A 21,049-nucleotide genomic window follows, 5' to 3' on the forward strand; every position below is an offset into this window, starting at 1 on the left:
CTACACACTAAATACAATATCCATAAAGTGGTCTAGGACTCAGGCCACTGGACTCAAAAAAAAAATTAAATGCATCCTAGCACACTACTTAGTTAGCCCTGCACTCAACAACATTCAAAAAGTCATACTGATTGTTTTCAACTTTTAGAGTCAACCTTTGGATGAAAGCCTTGATTGTGACTGCAAAATAAAATGTTAGCAACCTTGACAATTTAAAAGTAAACAAGTAACAGATAAAAGGTGGAAGACAGAGCTGAGGAAAGCAAAGGTAAAAGGGAAGATAGGGCTGCTTATTCGTTCATTTTATAGAAAGGGGTATGAAGAAACTGGTTATAGATACAACAATTAATAGACAGTATAATTATATTTAATATGTAAAAAACAAAAAATACAATATTTAGAAAGAAGTAAAAGAAGAAGAGATGCAGAAAGGGAAAGTAGCATCAATAAACTAAACTCTCATCTTTCTTATAAGAAAGACAACTGATTCTAAGTTAATTCAAAAAAACAGATAAGTATTCCTTACATCAAAGTTAAATCCTGAACATAAACTACACTATTGATGTTTTAGAAGACACTATGCTACATCTGGACTGACCGCCTCTCCACATCTCTTCCAGACACTGGTTATGTGCACAAAAGTACATGAGAATGTATATGCATGTGTGAATGCACATATGTGTATACATTTCAACTAAATGCCACACTTTATTTTCTTTCAGCATTTTGGTCTGAAAACGTCACTGGAATGCACAAAGTAGTCAGGGAAGGGAGTATCCTGGTTAACCAAAGACTGAGATTAATTGAGATTTGATCTATTTCTCCAATGTTTGTAAAAGATTACTCAAATCAACCTACCATCATACAGGAAAATGGCAATGCCTGTCTTTGTACAAATGCAAATGAAGTGAGAAATGCACCTGATTTTAAGTAATACTAAAGGGTGGCAGAAGTAGGAGGCACTAAATGTATTTGAAAACTGTTTTAAGGATCTTAGGATAATTTCACACACACAAAAATCAGAATAAGTAAATGTATATAGGTGAACCTCACAAATCTAAAGGAGAATTTAATAGAACAGCAGGGGAAAACTGTATTGCTACCATCAGAAAGAACTTTCTAACTGCAGCTACTCAACAACAGAATGGACTACCTATAATAAAGGTCTGATCTTCCATCACTCCAGTTTAAATAAAGACCTGAAATCATCTCTCTGTAATGTTTAAACTGATGAAAGATTAGACTAAATAATCCCTAAGATAATAACTGTAATTATCAGAGTTCTAAGTTAAAAAATTTTGACTTACCAACATCCATTGCAGTTTCCATAAAGCTTTTCTGTCGTGAGGCAAACTCTGCAAGCAACTTTTGCTGCCTCTCTCTAGCCTTTTGTCGCCTAGATTAAACAGAAATAAAGTGATAAATAACAGACATATGAAAGGCTTATCTATTATCTATCAGGAGTATATAATGTATGAAAAGGCCTTGGTACACAGTTGAGAACAACATGAACTATATATTACATTTCATGTAAGATTGTCCTTAACAGTATTCCACTGCTTTAAAATGGTTTGAAAATCACTGGCTTAAAGATAAAAATAAAATCCAAGATTTATTTTAAAATGTGAAGTAATAATTAAAGTAGAAAATTTGGGTTTCCAACAACACAATTTCCTAAGCATATGTCGGTTGGTAGCAAGAGCAAAAAGAGTCTTTTTAGCAAGGAACTAAAAATTTAACCTCAGGAACAAATAAGAGCAAGCTGATGGCTAGAAGAAGTTATGATGTTTAAATATAAACAGAATCTAAAAGATAAGAATAGTCACATTTAGTCTCACCTTAATAAGAGGTCTCTCCTACTAGAGAGTGAACACAAACCAGGAAGTTTCCCATTTTCTACTAGAAAATACCCCAAATTTAGTTTATTTTGGTTGAAGTAAAAGAATATAAAAGAGTCTCAAATATAACATAAAGAATAAAACTATATTTCAAATCTAAGTATGAATATTCCTTTGGATTAATTCACTATATTCCATTTATTTTAGATCCCTTATCTACTTCCAAAGAATATTTTGAAGCTGGTTAAAAAAAAAAAAAAAAAAATACAACAGGACTATAACATAAGAATAAGAAAATAAAAGTAAACTAATAAAGAAAGGAGATAGACTCTTCTAGATTTGGGGATGCTAACAATATTAGTGAGCATTAAATTTTAACCCCAGCAAGGAAAGATTCAAATATAATTTAAAACAAGAGGAGAGGGAGAGGAAGAAGAAAAAGAAAAAGATTAAAAGATGAGTTAAATATTAGCTCATTACAAGAGACAAACTGTTTTATTTAAACAAAACTCAAAAAGGGATTTATCATAGCCCAGGATACAAAGGATACTGAAAACATAACGAGCCCTGGCTAGGTTGCTCGGTTAGTTGGAGGCAACAAATCAAAGTTTCTCTCTCGCATCAATGTGTTTCTCTCCTTTCCTTTCTCTCTCTCTCTCTCTCCCTACTCCTTCCTCTTTCTCTAAAAATCAATAAAAATATATCCTATAGCAGTTTCTTTTAATGACCATTTATTATGTCTATACTATAAAAGTCAAAGCATTTTATTAAACTGAGATTCTAAGGGAAACCTAAAAGAATTATTATTTTAATCTGAAATGATTCAAGGATATGGAATATAGAATTTAGAAGAATGAAACGCTAATAATAATTTTTAGAGTATTCACACATTTGATCCCATCCCATTAGTGGAGATAATCACAAACATCTACAAAGCTAAGTGCTGTGGTCCACCTTACCATGAGAAGTTACATATTCATGCCAATAATGTTTAAAAGATTTTTAACACTCCTTTTTCTAACATTTACTTCAAATATAAGTTAGGATCCATTTAAGAAAAATCACTTTATTATTTTATAACTATAACTCATATGCTTTACATTGTTTTTGAGCTAAAATATTATCCAGGTTGACCACTCACCTTACTAATCAAACTTATTGGCGATTTCAGAAAAAACTAAATCCACTCCTGCCCTTTCTTCTCTTCCTGAACATGGAGGATGGCCAGTGGCCTACCACAGGATGTCAAAACGCAACAGCCTGGGTTTTCTTAGGAAGGCATTCTTGTGTGGTAAGATCACAAGAAATTGGTTACATAAAAGGAAGCTGATTTTTTTTAAGTAATATATATTAAGGATTATAGGTGCCAAGTTTCTCGCTGTGGGAATGTTACAAATATAGAAAGAGAGAAAACAAGAATGACTCCTAGAGTACTGAATTGGAATTGGAATTATTAGGATGAACTCACAATTTTTAATACCTTCCCCTACACTCCCTCCATCCACCCCCTTCCCTTCTCCTTCTCCTTCTCTCTCTTTCTCTCTCTCTCTCTCTCCCTCACACACACACACACCACACACAATTTTCCCTAGCTCTGACCATTAAGAGGTCAGAATAGCTGTATCTCATCAGAATGAACGAGTGGATTGTGTTTTCTTATACCATTCTCTACCAAAAGTAACCAGGACTCCTTGGAGAAATGGCTGATTCCAAATAGAAGAAAATGCTCAAAGAATGATGGGGATAAATCAAAAGAAAATAGAAATCAGCTTGAAAAGACTGACGGATCAAACCTAGAACAATTTGAGTGTCAAAATGAGTAACAGACATATGAGATTGCATCCTATAAAACAAAATAGGAATCCATAAATCCAAACTGGTATAAATAAATGAATGAATGAATTCAAAGATGATGAGGAACAGGTTATTGCAGCGCCTCAAAGTATCTCACCACAAATTCTGTATTAATGACAAAGTGGGGGGAAAAGGTAAGTTGACAGTGAAGAAGTCTGGCACGCACTCCCTTAATCAAGTGATCAAAGTTAATCACTGATAATGAAACAAACTAAAATCATGTGACACCTAATGAGATGCAATCAAAAGAAAACAGCAACCCTTCCTTGATATTCCTGCCAAGGATGCATAACTTGATTCCATAAGGGGACAGTAGATAAGCCCAAACTGAGGGACATTCTACAATGTCACCGCCTTGTAATCTTTAGAAGTGCCAAGGTCAAGAAAATAGAAGAAAGATTGAGAAAACTATTTCATATTGAAGGAGATCACAGAGACACAACAACCAAATGTAATGAGTAATTCCGAGCTGGATCTTTTTAAATGCTATTATAATAAACACTATTGGGACAACTATCAAAATTTGGGAGCTAAGGATTTTAACATACTCAAATAAAATGTCAATTTTCTTATTTGGAAAGCTGTATTGTGATTATTTAAGAAAGTGCTCTTTATTTCTTGGAAATACACACTGAAGTATTTCAGGGTAAAGCAATTTACTCTGAAATGGTCCAGGAAGTTCTTTGTACTATCCTTGAAATATTTTTGTAAGTTTGAGATTTCTTCAAAATAAAAAGGTTTGAAAAATTAAATCCATCCTCAAAAGACAAAAATTTGCCAAAACAGAAGAAACGGAAACAAACAAAAATATGCTGTAGATGCTCAAAGCATTCTATGAGACCTCCAAAAATGCTATAAGCAACAACAGCCTTGACAGGATGCACGTCTGGTCTCCCATATCACTACTTCGTAAATTTATAAGTTTAGTATGTTTCTTTAAAAAACCCAGCTATGCCACTAACAGTTTACCTTTAAACATGTACATGTACATTTATATTTAGAAAATATCCACAATAGAATATTTCAAACAGCAAATCCATAATCAAACATAAGAAAGCCTCAAATGTAACTGCTTGACACCAGTATTAAAGTGCATTTCTATTCCTCCTCAACCACATGAGCCTGGAAGACTGCGAGCTCCAGGTAATTGTGGCTGTCATGCTGACTTTTGCCTTGTAAGACTGAGCAGAGAACCCAGTCAGTCTAGACTTGGACATACAGAAACAGTGGGTGAAATAAATGAGTATTGTTTTAAGCTGCTAAAAAATACATGTCTATGCTAGCTTTCTATAATTTCCAGAAAAAAGTGTTATTTTTCTCTTGTGAATTTTGTCTTAATTTAAGTTATTCCTTTCTAAAATTGGGCATAGATATGAATAAAGACATAAACAAGTTCTGGCAGATTCAATACAACTCAAGAATTTTCCATTATTACCCCAGAGGTAGAGACATTGAGGTTGCATAATATTACAACCATCTAAGGTTTCCTACTTGTGTCTTGTTTTCTATGGAGTTAATCTATTATGAAAGTGATGCCAAGTTTGTCTATAGGTCAAGTACTTGGGAATGGATCATCATTAAGTACTTGTGAACTATTCTGCCTTTATTATGAAATTTAATCCAAAATCCAAAATAAATTGAGAAAAGACAATGTGAGAAGCATAGTGAGATTCAAATAGTTCATCTTAATTCTTAGCTGTCTGCTACACAATTAATTTCAAGTCCTTGTCAATACCATCACCACTCAAAGGAAATAAAGCCCATTACAAAGAAAGCCTTAAAATTTTTTTAGACTACTATTTATTATAACAGCATTACAGCTTTTGTAAAAATAGCATCTGAACTATGTCCTCCAGTGTCACCACCTATTATGAGTAATAACCACAAAATGTCTTTAACCAAATAAAATAAACTTTGACTCACTGAATGTTTTATCTTCCTTAAAAAAAAAAAAGACATTATTCTATAACCAAAAGAAAAAAAATCACCAATTTAGAAGAGGTTAACAAAAATAAAAATTTAACTCATTTTAACCTTCTATTTTTATCAGATCTATTAAATTCTAGGCAGTTACTAATTCAAAATTAATGAACTATCATCTAAATTATGTTATTTGTAATAATTCCTATCATAAAGTACTATGAGAAATAACTTTCCTAAATTCTTAAAATACTAAAGGCTTTTGTGTATACTTCTAACACAAATTATCTATAATGAAGTCACATCAGCAATAAAGTACAACTATATATGTGACTAAAAATGCTCCTGATACAGTTGCCAAATATGATCTCCTAACTATAAGATCAAATGGGACAGCCAATCTTATCTGAACTTTTGCAATCTTGAGAAGTTTCTTCCTTCCTGAACCTCCTCCTGCCTTCTCTAATGCTGCTGTCTGGTTTTCCTCCTATTCCCCACTAGCCAGCCCTTTTCAGTCACTTGTGTGGGTACTCCTTCCTTGAGTCCTACATCAAGTGTTCTCTTACTGTATACACCCTTCCATATACAAGGCTTTAGTTATTACCTATGTGCCCAAATCTGTAGCTATACCTCAGAATACTCCCCTAAGTCTCAAATTTATTTGACTGGACATCTTCACCTAAATGTCCCCTTAAACTCAGTAATGTACAAAACTGAGCACATCAATTTTACTGCTAAGCCTGAGCCGCCTCCTATCCTCCCTTATCTTGGAAAAAAGGAATATCATCCTAGAAAGATTTTTTTAAATTTATAAATATCATGATTTAACAACAAATTAAAAGCAATCTAAAGTTCCAAAAGCTAGAGCCATATGTACGTTTTAAAACATTACTTGTTCAATAACTAGTGATCTTACATTGGGAAGAATGGAAAGAGCCAAAGGAACTAAAATTGTCAGATTTTTATTTTGAGATATGTATTTTAAAAATTATTTTCTGTTCTCATTTAAAATTGAATTAATAAAAGTTTTTGAAAACAGCAGAAGAATTATTAGATTCCCCACGGTAATAACAAGTAGCAATTTTCCCCAGGGGCCTACAACTTTAAGGCATTAATTTAATGTTGGAGTGAGAAACTTGTGTTTTCTCAGCACCAACTCAAGCATACTATACACAAAAGCACTAACTATGTTTGGTTCCATTTACCTTACAAACCAATCAGCTACGATTATAGCTGCTAAACACCCAGGTGATTAGCCTCAGATGATCAATAAGGGAAGCTATATCAAATCTTGAACTGTACCATTCATGCTTAAAACAGTCAAAATAAAAAATTACCTTTCTTCTTTGTCCAATGTTTTCTTCTCTGCTGTAGTGACTTTTTTGGGTGGTACAGGAGGGGTCACTTTTCTACATATCTCTTCAATGATGCGTTTGTTCATTCTGCTTTGCAATGCAGCTTTTAGTAAAATTCTTTCTACTGCTGTTATACCATCTCCATGACTATATTTAGGAATTTCTGGTTGGATTAAAATTTCTATGTCATCAAGCCAAGGAGGATAGTAGGAGTTTTGTTTTCCTGAGAGTTTGTGGTGAAGTTTAATTAGCAAAGACAATATGCTTTCTTTAATTTCCAAAATAGCTGTAGTTAACTGTGGAACTGAACCAGGAGCAGACCACTTATTTGAAGTTTTGGGACGAACCACCTGATTTGCTTCATTGCTACTGCGATTGATGATCTCCTGAAACTTCTTTCTACGCTCTGCTACTAAGCTGAAAACTTGAGCTGTACCAGAATTCTACCATTAAAAAAGAGAAAGAAAGAAATCGAGAGAAGTCATTCAGTGTCAAGTTTAAAAACATATTAGTACTACATTTTCCAAAGGGAATTTTCAAAGTTTCATCCAAATATTTTTCAATAGATTTTCTCTCTAAGGAAATCTGACTCTTCGCCTCTCTTTCCTAAATATACTTAGACCCACTCAATCTGAAAACAACAATGAGGAGAAAAGAGATTATCCAAGATAACACCTCTTGTGCAATCTCCAGGGCCTATCTACCAGAGAAAATAGACAAAGCTTGAGTAGTATCTATAGTCATATTAAAGAGGAATTATAAATTAAGTCCCTCACCAGTTTAAAGGAAGAAAAACTGTTCTACCCAACATTCATCATGAATACTATACTCACTTCTAAAAAGACTGTTATATTTTCCAGTTAAGAATAAATTAATTTTTTTCTAAGTTAATGAATCTAAACTGCTAATTAATTTCACTTTTAAGGAAATTCTAAAGTGTGAAAATTCTAACATATATGCTTAAAATTACTAACATGAAATATAAAGATGAAAAATCAAATTGATGTTTCATATTTGAATTTTACTATAATTTGTTATTTGAACAGATTTTTTAAAACTGTCTTTCTTAGTTTATTTTCTAAATAGCTTTTATGCTAATGCAGTCAAGCTGCACTAGGGCTCTTAGAAATCATTTTTTAATTAAGATACAAGACAGTCTAATGGATTTCATTAATTTTTTAAGCAAAAATAGAAAGAATACTCAGATACTAGTTGAGCTTTAATGAGTTAAATTATGATATACACTATTTTTTCAACATCCAAGCTGTTTTCCAAAGTGTTCTCTATCAGCATAAGAGGCAAAAGCTGCCTCTTATATGGATTCCAATATTTTAATCAAAATGCTTTATGATGTTCACAGCAAGAACATACTGTCAAAAGGAAAGAAATCTCCTACAAATAGGCTCTACTATGAGAAATGTCTGATTCAATGTTCTCTATTCACAAAAATATAAACTGTAGGAATCAGAAGTGTTTAAGTTTAGTTATTTGGTATGTCACTGCAAGATATTTCATTTCTGCTTTTTAAAAATTAATTAAGCTACATGCAATGAGACAGATGATTTCCAAAATGAGTCCAAATACACAATATATGGAGTTTAAGATTTGGGGGCTTATTTTATCAAAGTTAATTAATTGCCATAGAAGCAAAAAAAAAATTATAAATGGGCATGCTACCAGCAATTAAAGATTAAATTTATTTTGATTTAGGAAACATTTATTTTTAAGTTGTTAGTAACAATGCTAAATGTAAACAGACCCAAATGTGCTGCTTATAATTGGTCTAAAATACTTCTAACACTAAGAAAAACCCACTATTAAACACTCAGTATTATTTTTTAATAATATGAATTTTCTTTGAAATTATGCCTAAATCACTATATAAAAAACACACACGCATACATTAAAGAAACATCTTTTTAAATTTAACCATATTAATTAAACATACACATACACACACAAATACTTCAGTGTTTTTCCACATTTCCAGTTAAAGCCATATTGCTAGTTAATGCAAATATCACATACATCTACCTCTCTTTGAAGAACTTTAGGCCTTCGTGAACTCTGGCAGATTAAAGGAAAAAGAGGCAGAAGTTGCTTATGTATATCAGAGGAAATAAAAGACAATTTATAGTTATCTACAACCACATGTTGTAGATCTAAACAATATATCTATCCCAACATACCAAAGCCTTTCCTTTTCTTTCTCTCTTCCACACTTACTTGTAAAGAACCCAAGCTATCAGAGCTGGTACTTGCAGGTGAGTCTCTCTTCACTTCAGGAGCAGTCTCTGGAACTCTCACTCTAACATAGTTTATAAAGTGTCGCATGTTGGATACTAAATTACTGCCAGGAAACCAACTGTCATGACAACGTTCTGGTCCACACACTGATGTCTAAACATAAACATAATGAATATCAAGCCTTGTCAAGTCAGGTCTAAGTGGAGAGGTAACAAGCTCAAATAATCATCCACTGTCTGTCATATTCCTAAATCCCTATAGCCTCATCCAGACATTATAAAGTGCTAATAAAACCAAATCCAAACACAAAATACAAGAATAAATTTCTCAATACTAATATGGGTAAATTCAATGGAAATCAGCTAAATTTCTCCTGAAAAAGTACATTTTTCAATCTGAAAATACTTAACAGTACAGAATATTTTTCATCACTCATTAGTAATAGCTTATCATATAGTCAAATAATGGTAATTTGAAGTAATTGTGGAAAAAAGTGTGAACATCACCTAGAAGTCTGACCTAGTCTTAGAGGAATCTTAATGATTCTTTAATATCTACAGGAGAACATATGTTGATTCAACTTAAACTACAAAGTACTGCCTAGTCTTTTTGTTTTTTGCTGTGGTGTTGTATTTTGTCTTTTTGGAGGGAGGGAGTGAGGATAACTTATATTTTAAAATCAATTTGTACAAACAATTGATTTTATGAAATGATACTTCTAACATCCTTAAACACCTTAAATTGTATACTTAAGGTCTTTAAACATTCTCCCATAAAACACTATTCACTTCATTAACTTAAAATCTTTACCAGCCCGGCCGAGCATGGCTCAGCGGTTGAGCATCGACCTGGGATCCAGGCGATCAGGGTTCGATTACCAGTCAGGGAACATGCCCGGGTTGCAGGCTCGATCAATGACTCTCTCATCATTGATGTTTCTATGTCTCTCTCTCCCTCTCCTTTCCTCTCTCTGAAATCAATAAAGATATATTTTTTTAAAAAAAAAAAATCTTTACCAAAAAAATTTGCTACTCAAAAATAATCCCTACTCAAATTATTAGACTTTCTAGGCTGATTATTGCCAGTAATCAATGTTATTACCATAACATCAAAAATTCGTTAATGACTTTTCTTAGATCTGTGTTATGAATTTATAAATTTCAAATTCAATGATTACATAAGTAGTTTAATGTATCAGTGACACTTGTAAAAAACCCTGAATTTAAAGATTAAAAACAGCCTTTCCCAGTAGTTCTTAAGGAGATTATATATAAGTAGATGATTTCATAAATACATTTCAAGATGACACAGTACCCTTCTTAAGGCATGTTATAACTTTAATGTTTAAAAATATAAGAAACTACTTACCTCTTCATCTGATTCCTCGTCAGCTGAATTTTCGAGTCCTAATTCAATCAGATATAAAACCATGCAGAGTACATGTTCTGACAGATTTTGATGATCATTCAGTATCTTTAAAAAGGGAAAAAATGCCTCATAATTACTTTTTTCCACAAATACATTTCATTTAAATATCCAAAAACGTTTTAATGTTATATATAAAAGTAATATAAACATACATATAAGTATATAGCATAATCAAACATGTAAGTAAGACTACATCTTGGTGAAAAGACAAACTAAAACTAAAACCAAAAATACAGGTTCCCTTGCAAGATCACACAGTATTTTAAGCAATATCTAGAAATAAGAGTTCACTGATTTCCTAAAGGTTAACACATTAAAGTCCACTAAATCTATTATTATAAATATACTAGTATCTAAAAAATAATTTAACAAGAATATTTTACATCCTAATTTGCTGACACTCTTCTACTGATGAAAAGATTATCAGATAAATAAGTTTGTTAAATAGGATAATTCATGCAAATGTGTTTAGTACAGCACCTAGCATATAATTACGAACACAATAAATGTCTATGGAACATTAATGGTCTTAAAATCTATCTCTAAAATTAAAGTTCCAAGCCCGAGTATTTTGTGCAGTTGCGTAAATGTGTATGTTAGTGTGTGGTTTATATGGGTGAGAAAGGAAAAGAAAGGCAAATGGTTAGGAAGAGGCTTCCCTCGGGAAACATCAATAAATCTGACCTTATACACGGATTACACAGCACAAGCCTTACACATCTTATGCAGGGTTTAAGGGCTAAACTACACCAATTCAATATGATGCAACAAACTACTAACCAAAATGGACTATCAGCTATTATGTTGTCCTCATTATAAAAAAGCCATCTAGCCACATGATGGAAGGGGTAAGAGAAAAAAATTCTGTATGGAGTGGCACTGTCAGCTGTGGGTGAGATTGCAGAGAAAGAAAAAGAGAACAGCCTAACCAGAATCTAATAGAAATTGCCTAAATGGCTGAGGGGACTCGAGAGGGCTTAGTCACTTATGAATCTCATCTATTGTGACTACAGAATAAAGACTTTAAGTGCACTTACTTTCTGATAATTTTTTTGACTACTGAGAAGACTTTTTCATTCATCTTTTTGTGGTAGAGTGATGAGGAGCAGAGACTTTCAAACCCTTTTAAAAACCTGATTTTTTTAAAATATAAATTCTGTTTATATCTTGCTATTTGACCTTGAGCAACAGACTCTGGCTTTAATTTTCTCACTTTTAAAACTGAAATAATAGTCCAGAATTGCTGTGAAAATTACATGAGTTAGTATGTGTGACTTGCTTAGTACAGTATCTGGCAATTGGTGTTCAACAAATAGCAGGTTGGTGGTGGGGATGGTGGGAGGAACAAGAGCAGCAGTAGGAGGGGGTTGAAGGCTGGGAGGAAACAGAGGTCATCCTTTCTAATCTGCTACTTTATAGAGAGGACGCCAAGGCTCAGCTGCACTCAGTTAGTGTACGAAACACTAGAACACAGATTTCAGACTCCCAGTGATTGTCTATCACTACTACACTGCCTCCTCTTGATAAGTAAAAACCACTACTAACTAAATTCAAATATATTTTGGCTTGAAATCCTGTGACATTCCATCTTACATCTTCAAATGAGTAACTTAATGGCTAAGGAAAAAAAATCATTTATTAAATGCAAAAACAAATTAAAATGATTTTTCTGGGGAATTTTATTAATATGTTCTATATTAATGTTTTTTAACATTAAACATGGAAGAAGAGAAAATGGTTTACTGACATTGATTTTTAGCAAGTTGACCTGCCAGTGCAATGCCAATGCAATTTTTATATTAAGCAAATAAAAAGGTTGAAAAATATAACTTGAAAGAACACAAATCACTCACAGTAAGGCTTTTTAGTTTTTAAATCATGAATTACTGACTTGCTACTTATTAATTATAACATTGCTCAGATTCATCCTCTGAACTGGTTATTTAACCTCTAAAACTCAATAATCATATCTGAAAAATGAAAATAATAACAGAACTTTCACTCATAAATTTTTGCTAGAGTTAAAGTAATAGATGTAAGGATATATAAAGCATTTGAAACAAAATCTGGCACTAAATAAACTTTCAAAAATGTCTGTTATTTGTAAAATAAATACAAATATCATTTTAGTAAGGAAAAATATTTTACTTTTTTAATGAAAAGAAAATTTTAAATCATTTTACTGAATAATCCTCCTGGAAATTAATAATGATAAGCCAAGATATTTTTTGAAGCACATGTCTAAAATCTTAACAGGAGTAAAATGAATAAACTGGTCATAGGGTAGAGTTGAAAAGAAAGGGGGGATACAAAAATCTAAAAGCATTATTTCATTACACAGCAAACATTAAGAAAAAATCTAAAGTATTTATTTAACTAAAGTTAAAATACATTTTCATAATTTAAAAATGTATATGTAGTTATTGGAAATTTGAATAACAAATATGCTTACTTTTCTTTTTATGTCTTTGAATTTTTTAGTTTTCAAATTCTAATTAGTAAGAACAATAGTTTTTCTTTGTACCTATCTGTATGTTCATTACTTCTATAATTACTTGGTAAATGTCTATAGTAATTTTATCTATGTAACATGAGTATAGTTATCTTTTATCCAGATTAGATCATAAATATGCCTGTTTTATATATACACACATACTCCACAATATTATGCATACAATTTTTGAGTACCCTATTAATGTTAGCCAAATAAATGAGTCAGTTCTATGTGAAAAGACCCAAGAATAAAACAAATTCAAGGTAACAAGAAAGTAAAAGTATCCTCTTTTGAGTTTCTAAGGTATTTCACAAAAGCAAAATCTTAATGATGTCACCTAGGAACCCATTCATATCCCTACAAGTCACATTCCTGATCAGAGTTAAAAATCTAAGAGAACAACCTTAAGCTTAGTTTTGTCATTTTAGGGGATACTGGTGGTTGTTCGGTCCCTGTTGTCCTATCCTCCTATAATCTCACCATATTTCACTTCTTGTTCTACAGAAGACATACATAAATATTCCTAATCTGAAACTGGATAACATAAATAGTTTCCCACAAAGAATGGTTTAGTTATTCCATTATTTTTAAATTAGAATTCACACACATGTGAATATAATATGCTTTCACACATCTTAAATACATAAATACACTTTGCTTTATAAATGGTACTTTTACATAAATATTATCCTTTACCCCCTTTATTTGAAAATTTTGAAAATAAATTCTAATCCGAGTCTTTCTATTCAAATTACTACTGTACCTTGTAAAGCAGAGTGAATAGCACAATGTGTAAAGTTTTACAGTGCAAAAGTCTCATGAGACCTTTATAGCTGGAATGGAGTGCAGTCCTTTTCTTATAGGGAGGCCAGGGATTTCCAGGGAATTTTCCACTCTGTTTTAAACTGTAAAAATAAAACAAAACTAAAATGAGGTGATAGACTCAAGATTAAATTGTAGTTTAAACAGTGATTCGTACTTATTAATTTTGTCACATTTTCTATGCAGTACTATTTTTTTTAAATATGTTTTTATTGATTTCAGAGAAAGGAAGGGAGAGAGGGAGAGAGAAATATCAATGATGACAGAGAGCCATTGATTGGCTGCCTCCTGCACGCCCCCTACTGGAGACTGAGCCCGAACCCCAGGCATATGCCCCAACAGGGAATCTAATGGTGACCTCCTGGTTCACAGGCGGATACTCAACCACTGAGCCACGCTGGCTGGGTATATGCAGTACTATTTTTAATCAAACTGCTTTAAAATGATATATGGGCCCTGGACACTGTTTCTTAGTGGTTAGAGCATCATCCTGTGCAACAAAGGGTTGCAGATTCGATTTCTGGCCAGGGCACATACCCAGGTTGGGGGTTCAATCCCTGGTCAGAGCACATGCTGGAGGAAACTCATCAATGTTTCTCTCTCACATCAATGTTTCTGTCTTTCTCTTTCTCTCTCTTTCTCTCTCATCAATGAAAAAAATATATCTTGAGGTGAGGATTAAAAAAAAAAAGCTGCCCTGGTCAGTGTGGCTCAGCTGGTTGGGTGTCATCCTGTGGACCAAAAGGTTGCTGGTTCAATACTTGGTGAGGGCACATGCCCCGGTTGCAGGCTAGATCCCCAGCAGGGGGCATGCAGGAGGCAGCCAACTGATGTTCCACTCTCAAAGCAATGTTTCTCAATCCCTCTACCTTTCTCTCTCTAAAATACAATAAAAAATCATTTTTGGCCCGGCTGGGTGTGGCTCAGCGGTTGAACATCGACCTAGGATCCAGGCAATCGGGGTTCAATTCCAGATGAGGGCACATGCCCAGGTTGCGGGCTCAATCCCCAGTCGGGGACGTGTAGGAGACAGCCAATCAATGACTCACTTATCATTGATGTTTCTATCTCTCTCTCTCCCTCTCCTTTCCTCTCTCTGAAACCAATAAAGATATTTTTTTTTTTTTTAAATCTTTTTTGAAAAAAAGCCAAATGGGCATCTGTTCTCTCCACAATGAACATTACTGCCTTCTGTACTGGATAAAAATGAGTGGAGAGAGCTAAAAACTAAAGAGAAATATGAAGAGGAAAGTGTTAACAAAGGAAAACAAACAGAAAGAATACAAAGTAAAGAACTAAGCAAAAAACTTTCCAGTTGTCCCCTGGCAGAGTAACTCAGTTGGTTAGAGCATCGTCCCAATACCAAGGTTGTGGGTTCAATGCCCTGGTTGGGGCACATATAAGAATCAACCAATGAACAAATAAAAAGTGGAACAACAAATGGATGTTTCTTTCTCTTTCTCTCTCTCTCTCTCTCTCTCTCTCACTCTCTCGCTCTCTCGCACGCGTGTGCATCCTTCCCCTTCCTCTCTCTTTCTAAAACAATCAAAAAATTAAAAATTATATATTAAAAAATATATTTCCAGGTGCAACAACTGAACAAAATTGATAACCTAAAAATTCTGCCACTATAACTGGGAAAGTTGGATAAAACATAAAATATAATCTTTTGAAAGCATATTTAAAGTCCCAAAAAACAAAATAGAGTTCCCCCAGGTATCAGGGAAAATAATTAACAAGCACTAACACTGTGTTTGCCAATGGTTTTAAACTCTTTCAGCAGGCAGATCTCAAGGTGCTGGACTCACACAAGGCTCAGAGATGGAACTGAGATCCCACATAAAGCTGACACCTGAAAAGCTTTACCCTCAATGAAAGGATAACTCACAAGAAGAAATAAGAAAGTCTGTCTCTTCTGTGATAGAAAAATAACAGACTCCTAGGAAGATAATAATTATGAACTTGTATGCAATAACAGCAGACTCAAAACACAAACAGCAAAATCTGAGAGAATTACACAGAGAAACTGACAAATCCACAAGCATAGTAAAGGAAATTTAACATACTTCTAAAAGAAAGCCCAGAAAAATAAATTAGTAAGGATTTTGAAGATTTTTAACAATACAATTAACAAGCTTGAACCAAAGATTAAAAATATCCATTAATTAGAGAATACACACTTAGAACGTTTATAAAAACTGACAAAATAATAAGATGCATAGTGAATCTCAACAAATACAAAAAGAACGAATATATAGACTACAATCACTTATCACAAAGCAAAGAAAACTAGAAATCAACTAAAAGATAACCCAAAACCCCAGACATGTAGACATTTTATAACACTATGCCCAAATTACCCCTACATTAAAGCTCCACAGGCACTGAGAAAGCTCTTCATAACAAGCAGCCAGAATTATCAGACATCTGAAGAATGCCTCTAACATAGAAGCTAGACACCAAATAATAGAAAACTCAACTTAAAGGAAACAGATATTATAGAGGTGTGGGGAGAGCCTTAAAAATAAAATAAAAATTATCAATAACTACCAAAGAAATGAGCTGCATCTATGACTCAAGAAGAGGATGCCATAAAATTAAGTTTGCATTAAAATAAAAAGGATTCTATATAATAGTATAATAGCTACATATAAGCATAATTTTCAAAACTCAAAAGCTTATGATAAAATATTTCAACTATTCTATTTTGTTTAGCATAGAGAAGCAATTTTCAGTTTTTATTTTGTTTCTTTGTTTGCTTTAAGCACTAGCCCCTAAATAGGCTGCACCTACATTAATAAAGTGTTCCAAAATAAAGGTTACATATTTGTTCAAGGCAGCAGGTAATATATCATTTTGACTGCTCTTTTCAAAAGCATTAATGGAATCATGCAAATGAAAAGCTACATGACAGCAAAAAAATTTTAAGTGACTCAAGCCGACATCTAATTATTGACTAATTTGAGACCAAAATGATATATATAAACTCATATATCATACTTTCGAACTTGGGCCAGCAGCCATTAACCTTCAAGATGAGAGATGGTAAACAACAAAAATATCAGAAATTATAGTTTCAAATATTACTTTCCGGCTGAATTTAAAACAGCCACTGTATAAAAATCATGTTTGTCTTTTCGAAATGGCCTAGACAATAGTTACAACACTGCAATTAGCAAATATATTTCACTGAACTTCTCTGAGTCACAATGTCCTCATACATAAAATATAACAATGAATTGAATGATGGTTTTCCAACTGTTGGCTTGTTTTGTTGTAGTCTTGTTTTTGTCTTCCTTTTAAAAGCTGACCTACCCATTAAGAGGTATTGGAAGCAGGATGAGTCATCTCTTACTATTGCCCAACCCACTTTTCCAGTGATGGCCCCCAAAACACTTTATAGAACCTGGATAAAAGATCTTGAAGGCCTTTTCCAGCAATAAGATTCTAAACATTTAAACATCACATAAAGCAAATGGTTTATTTTCACTTAAACTCTCAGCACAAATTTTTTTTTTAATTTACCTTTCATTATTAGCAATCATTGCCTACAAACTGCTTAGCACTAAGCTAGATTCTGAGGACATAATAGTTCTCATTTATCCAATTGTTTTTTACTATTATTCTTCAAAAGACTTGTCTATTGCCTTCTTGCTAATAAAAAGTTCAAACTCAGTAAAATCAACTTAACCACATTTTGTCCCTTACAACTAAAAGAAAATGAAAATGACTAATAGCCAAGTAATATGAAATCCTACAATTCAGTTACTTTCTAGTTGTGCTCTAATAAGAACTGAAACAATCAATAATACTGTCAAATAGTACAGCAAATAAAAGATATAAAGGAAGCAGATATAAAAGATATAAAGCAGTGTTATATTTCACAAACAAAATAAATTAAAAAAAAAAATAAGGTTTACATAGAATCACATTTCTTCCTAGGTATGCCATTTACTTTATTAGATAATATTTATTTAATATTATTAGATAAATATAACAGATTGCACATAAATTTTCAAAGATTAATTTATAAAAAAATAATTAAAAGGTTGTAGCCTGGAGCTCGAGAGTGTATTTATTTGTTATCTGTCATTATTGTTTTATTTAAATACACATTTCTTTTAAAACAAAGATTTTCAAACTGCCAAGAAACACCAAGCACTTCAGAAATATCTCTAAGAACCTATAAAGATACGGTACAAGAAACTCAAAGCCAAATGGAGGAAATGGGAGAAATCAAAAAAATGAGCAAAATGGGAAAAAGGTAAAATAAATAAAAATAGCTCTGAGGATATGGTTTCCTCTGACTATGTGAAGTTGTTTTAAGTCAAAATACGCTACCTTTCTAAACAACTAATAACACAAAATAGATTTAAATACAAAGGGAACCTGCAAACAGAATAGATTACCTGTGCGTCAGTATAGCTCTAAACCAGGCTCCTCAACCTTGGCACTAGTGACATTAGGAACCAGATACTCTGCGGGCAGACCTAGCCTCTACCCATGTCAGCAACACCCTCCTCGTCAGTCTTCAGACAACGCCAAAGGTCTGTGGAGGGCGAAACTCCGCCCTGGTTGGGAAACACAGGTCTAACAAAGCTCAGCTGGAAGTCTTCTACTAGAACAGTAAAAGATGCAATTCTGATTGCTTCACAGAGGCCTCGCATACAACAAGCATTCAGTAAATGTGTAGTCACATTAACTGTTCAGTGACTTTCAAGGCCTCAAAAGTTTCAGCCCAATCCCACTCCAAATTTCTATTTATTACAAAGTAAAAGAGAATAATAAAATCTACTATTATTTAATTCTTATATAATACTCAAATGACCAGCCACCACCATTACCCCCTGGGGAAAAAAGGCAGAACCAGCCAAGATAACAGTATTCATGAAGACCACATTAGGGTTTTCCATGCAAATACTTCCTCCCACCCATCTTTTCATTTTTTAATGTGAGCCACTCAAGTTTATTTATTCAACAAACATATTCTGAATGCCTACTATGTGCTGGCACTGAGAGAGTTACTGAAAATGTAAAAGAGATATACAGACAAAAGTACCTTCCCCCAGGACTAACAGTCTAGTAAAAGCAAAGAGTAACAAAACCACATGATAAGCATAGAAAGAAATTGCTAAGAAAGCAAAGAAAGTAAAACTTCAGACTATCTCCCCAAGGGTTTTAGAGAAAGGTGGGGAGAGATGCTGATGGGTAAACTAGGGTTTGCTTTTGTTTAATTTGTTTTGGGGGGTTGTATGCTAAAATTGGCACTACAAACTTTCTTCAAATATATCTGTGATGGGTCTTAAATTCAACATATCTCTATTATTGCAAAGTGTTGGCAAAAGAGAAGTTTCAGTTATACCTAACGCATTTACACTTTGATAGTTATCTGGACACATATTTTCTCAAAATTAAAGACATCTGTATCATTTTAAATTTGGTTTTTAAATGTTTAACTTAAGCTTTAGAAAAGTACAAGTAAAAAGATGATAACCTATGATGTTCAGAAATATAATATTAATTACTTACTGAGGTTTACAAATAGGTGGAATTAATACATTTTAAATAGTCTACAACAATAACATACAAAATTGAATTCATTAAAAAGATATCCTTCAAAACTTTATTTTCTGCAATCATCAACATTTTAAACTACTTTAAAAACTTACAAGTAAAAGCATTTTACTTTGGATATTTTCCCAGTTAACAGCAATATTACCACACTTTTTGTAGATACCCATCATCTCTGATGTCAGACTATTTTATTCTCTTAACTTGTGTCTCCACTAGTGGTTTAAAAGTAGAACAACACAAAACAAGCTTCGGATTTCACTGGTCAAATAGCAACTAATTTTTTTATTTATGTTTATTGGTGATGTTTTATAAAATTTCTTTTTATCAGATTAAAATCAGATTTTAGGTCAAGATCTTGAGAACATAAAATCTCAGCCAGATTAGTTTTTCAATCTTACAATATTTTCTTCTCTAAAGATTGAGAGTATACTTTAATGAGAGCATATCACATTTGTGTTATAATTAAAATTCTTCTATATAAATACAAAATATCCATTATTATACTAATTAATATAACAGACTTACAATGCTGTATATCTGTCCATTGCAGACTGCACGTCTCTACGGTAAACTGTTCGAAGAATGACCATGACGGGGTCAAACTCCTGATCCCAGACTTCAGCTATTATTCAAAAGAAAGTAGAAACAAAACACTGACTTCATAGGAATAAAGTCAATCTCTAATGACTAATTACATTTAGGTATATTTTAAATGTAAAAGATGGGATAATTTAATTTGATATATTTGCTTTAATAAGCTTGATGTCATGAATACTTTCTAAATCAAAAATCATAATTTCATCATCATGAAAGTTCTCTTTAATTCAGCAAGAACAAGTGAGCAAAATTTTTATAATATGATAATGCTTCACCATAAAAATTTAGTTCATTGGGTATTTTTTGAAAACTGTAAACTAGAAAGTAAGAAATACAATGCACTAACACTTTTCAAAGTTGTTATGGTATTAACATACCGAAATTGATCACTGGCCTCCTTACCTTCTCCATAATTAGGAACCACTATCCCATGTGTGATTGTGTATACAACTGGTGGTATACAAGATGATTTTAAGTATTAACTATACAAAGCTTTTTATTTGAATAATTATATAATCATATTAACATGTATTAGAAAATTGTACATTGTAAATAAAACCTGTGATCTCACTAATAATCATGCATGGGATGAGGCAAAGTTTAAAAAAGTGAATTCTATTTAAGAAAATACAGCATACTAAGTATATAACAATGGAAACAATATTTAGACATGGCAAAATCTACACCATGACCTGAGAATAATAATTTTAGAAACTGCTACCTCTTTCCTAGATTAAGTTTTTTCCCCTCTCATTCTCTGTAGCAGAATTCTCAACATTTGAAAACATAGTAAGAAGTTTAAGCTTCTCCCTACATATCTACTATAATTCAATTTTCTGGCATAAGAAACTTTTAACAATTGTCCCTATTTTCATGTAACATGCCATTCATCTTAAATTATCATAAGTATGATTTAAGAT

At 32.6% G+C, this 21,049-nt stretch overlaps 1 protein-coding gene across 4 annotated transcripts in view; it reads right to left on the bottom strand.

The window, feature by feature from the left end:
- UBR3 (ubiquitin protein ligase E3 component n-recognin 3) overlaps positions 1–21,049 on the bottom strand; it is a 140,849-nt gene that overhangs the window by 45,018 nt on the left and 74,782 nt on the right. For 2 of the 4 annotated variants that reach the window (XM_087819790.1, XM_087819789.1), the window contains exons 19-25: positions 20,058–20,154; positions 13,900–14,041; positions 10,583–10,687; positions 9,194–9,367; positions 9,002–9,034; positions 6,950–7,410; positions 1,308–1,396 (exon numbers count right to left, since the gene is read on the bottom strand). In XM_087819790.1, coding sequence (XP_087675916.1) covers positions 1,308–1,396; positions 6,950–7,410; positions 9,002–9,034; positions 9,194–9,367; positions 10,583–10,687; positions 13,900–14,041; positions 20,058–20,154 — 1,101 coding nt within the window. The remainder of the gene's footprint in view (positions 1–1,307; positions 1,397–6,949; positions 7,411–9,001; positions 9,035–9,193; positions 9,368–10,582; positions 10,688–13,899; positions 14,042–20,057; positions 20,155–21,049) is intronic. The other 2 variants (XM_087819792.1, XM_087819791.1) reach the window with 1 other exon arrangement.

The sequence above is a fragment of the Miniopterus natalensis genome, chromosome 8, assembly GCF_054644295.1.
Source record: "Miniopterus natalensis isolate mMinNat1 chromosome 8, mMinNat1.hap1, whole genome shotgun sequence".
Classification (NCBI taxonomy): domain Eukaryota; kingdom Metazoa; phylum Chordata; class Mammalia; order Chiroptera; family Miniopteridae; genus Miniopterus; species Miniopterus natalensis.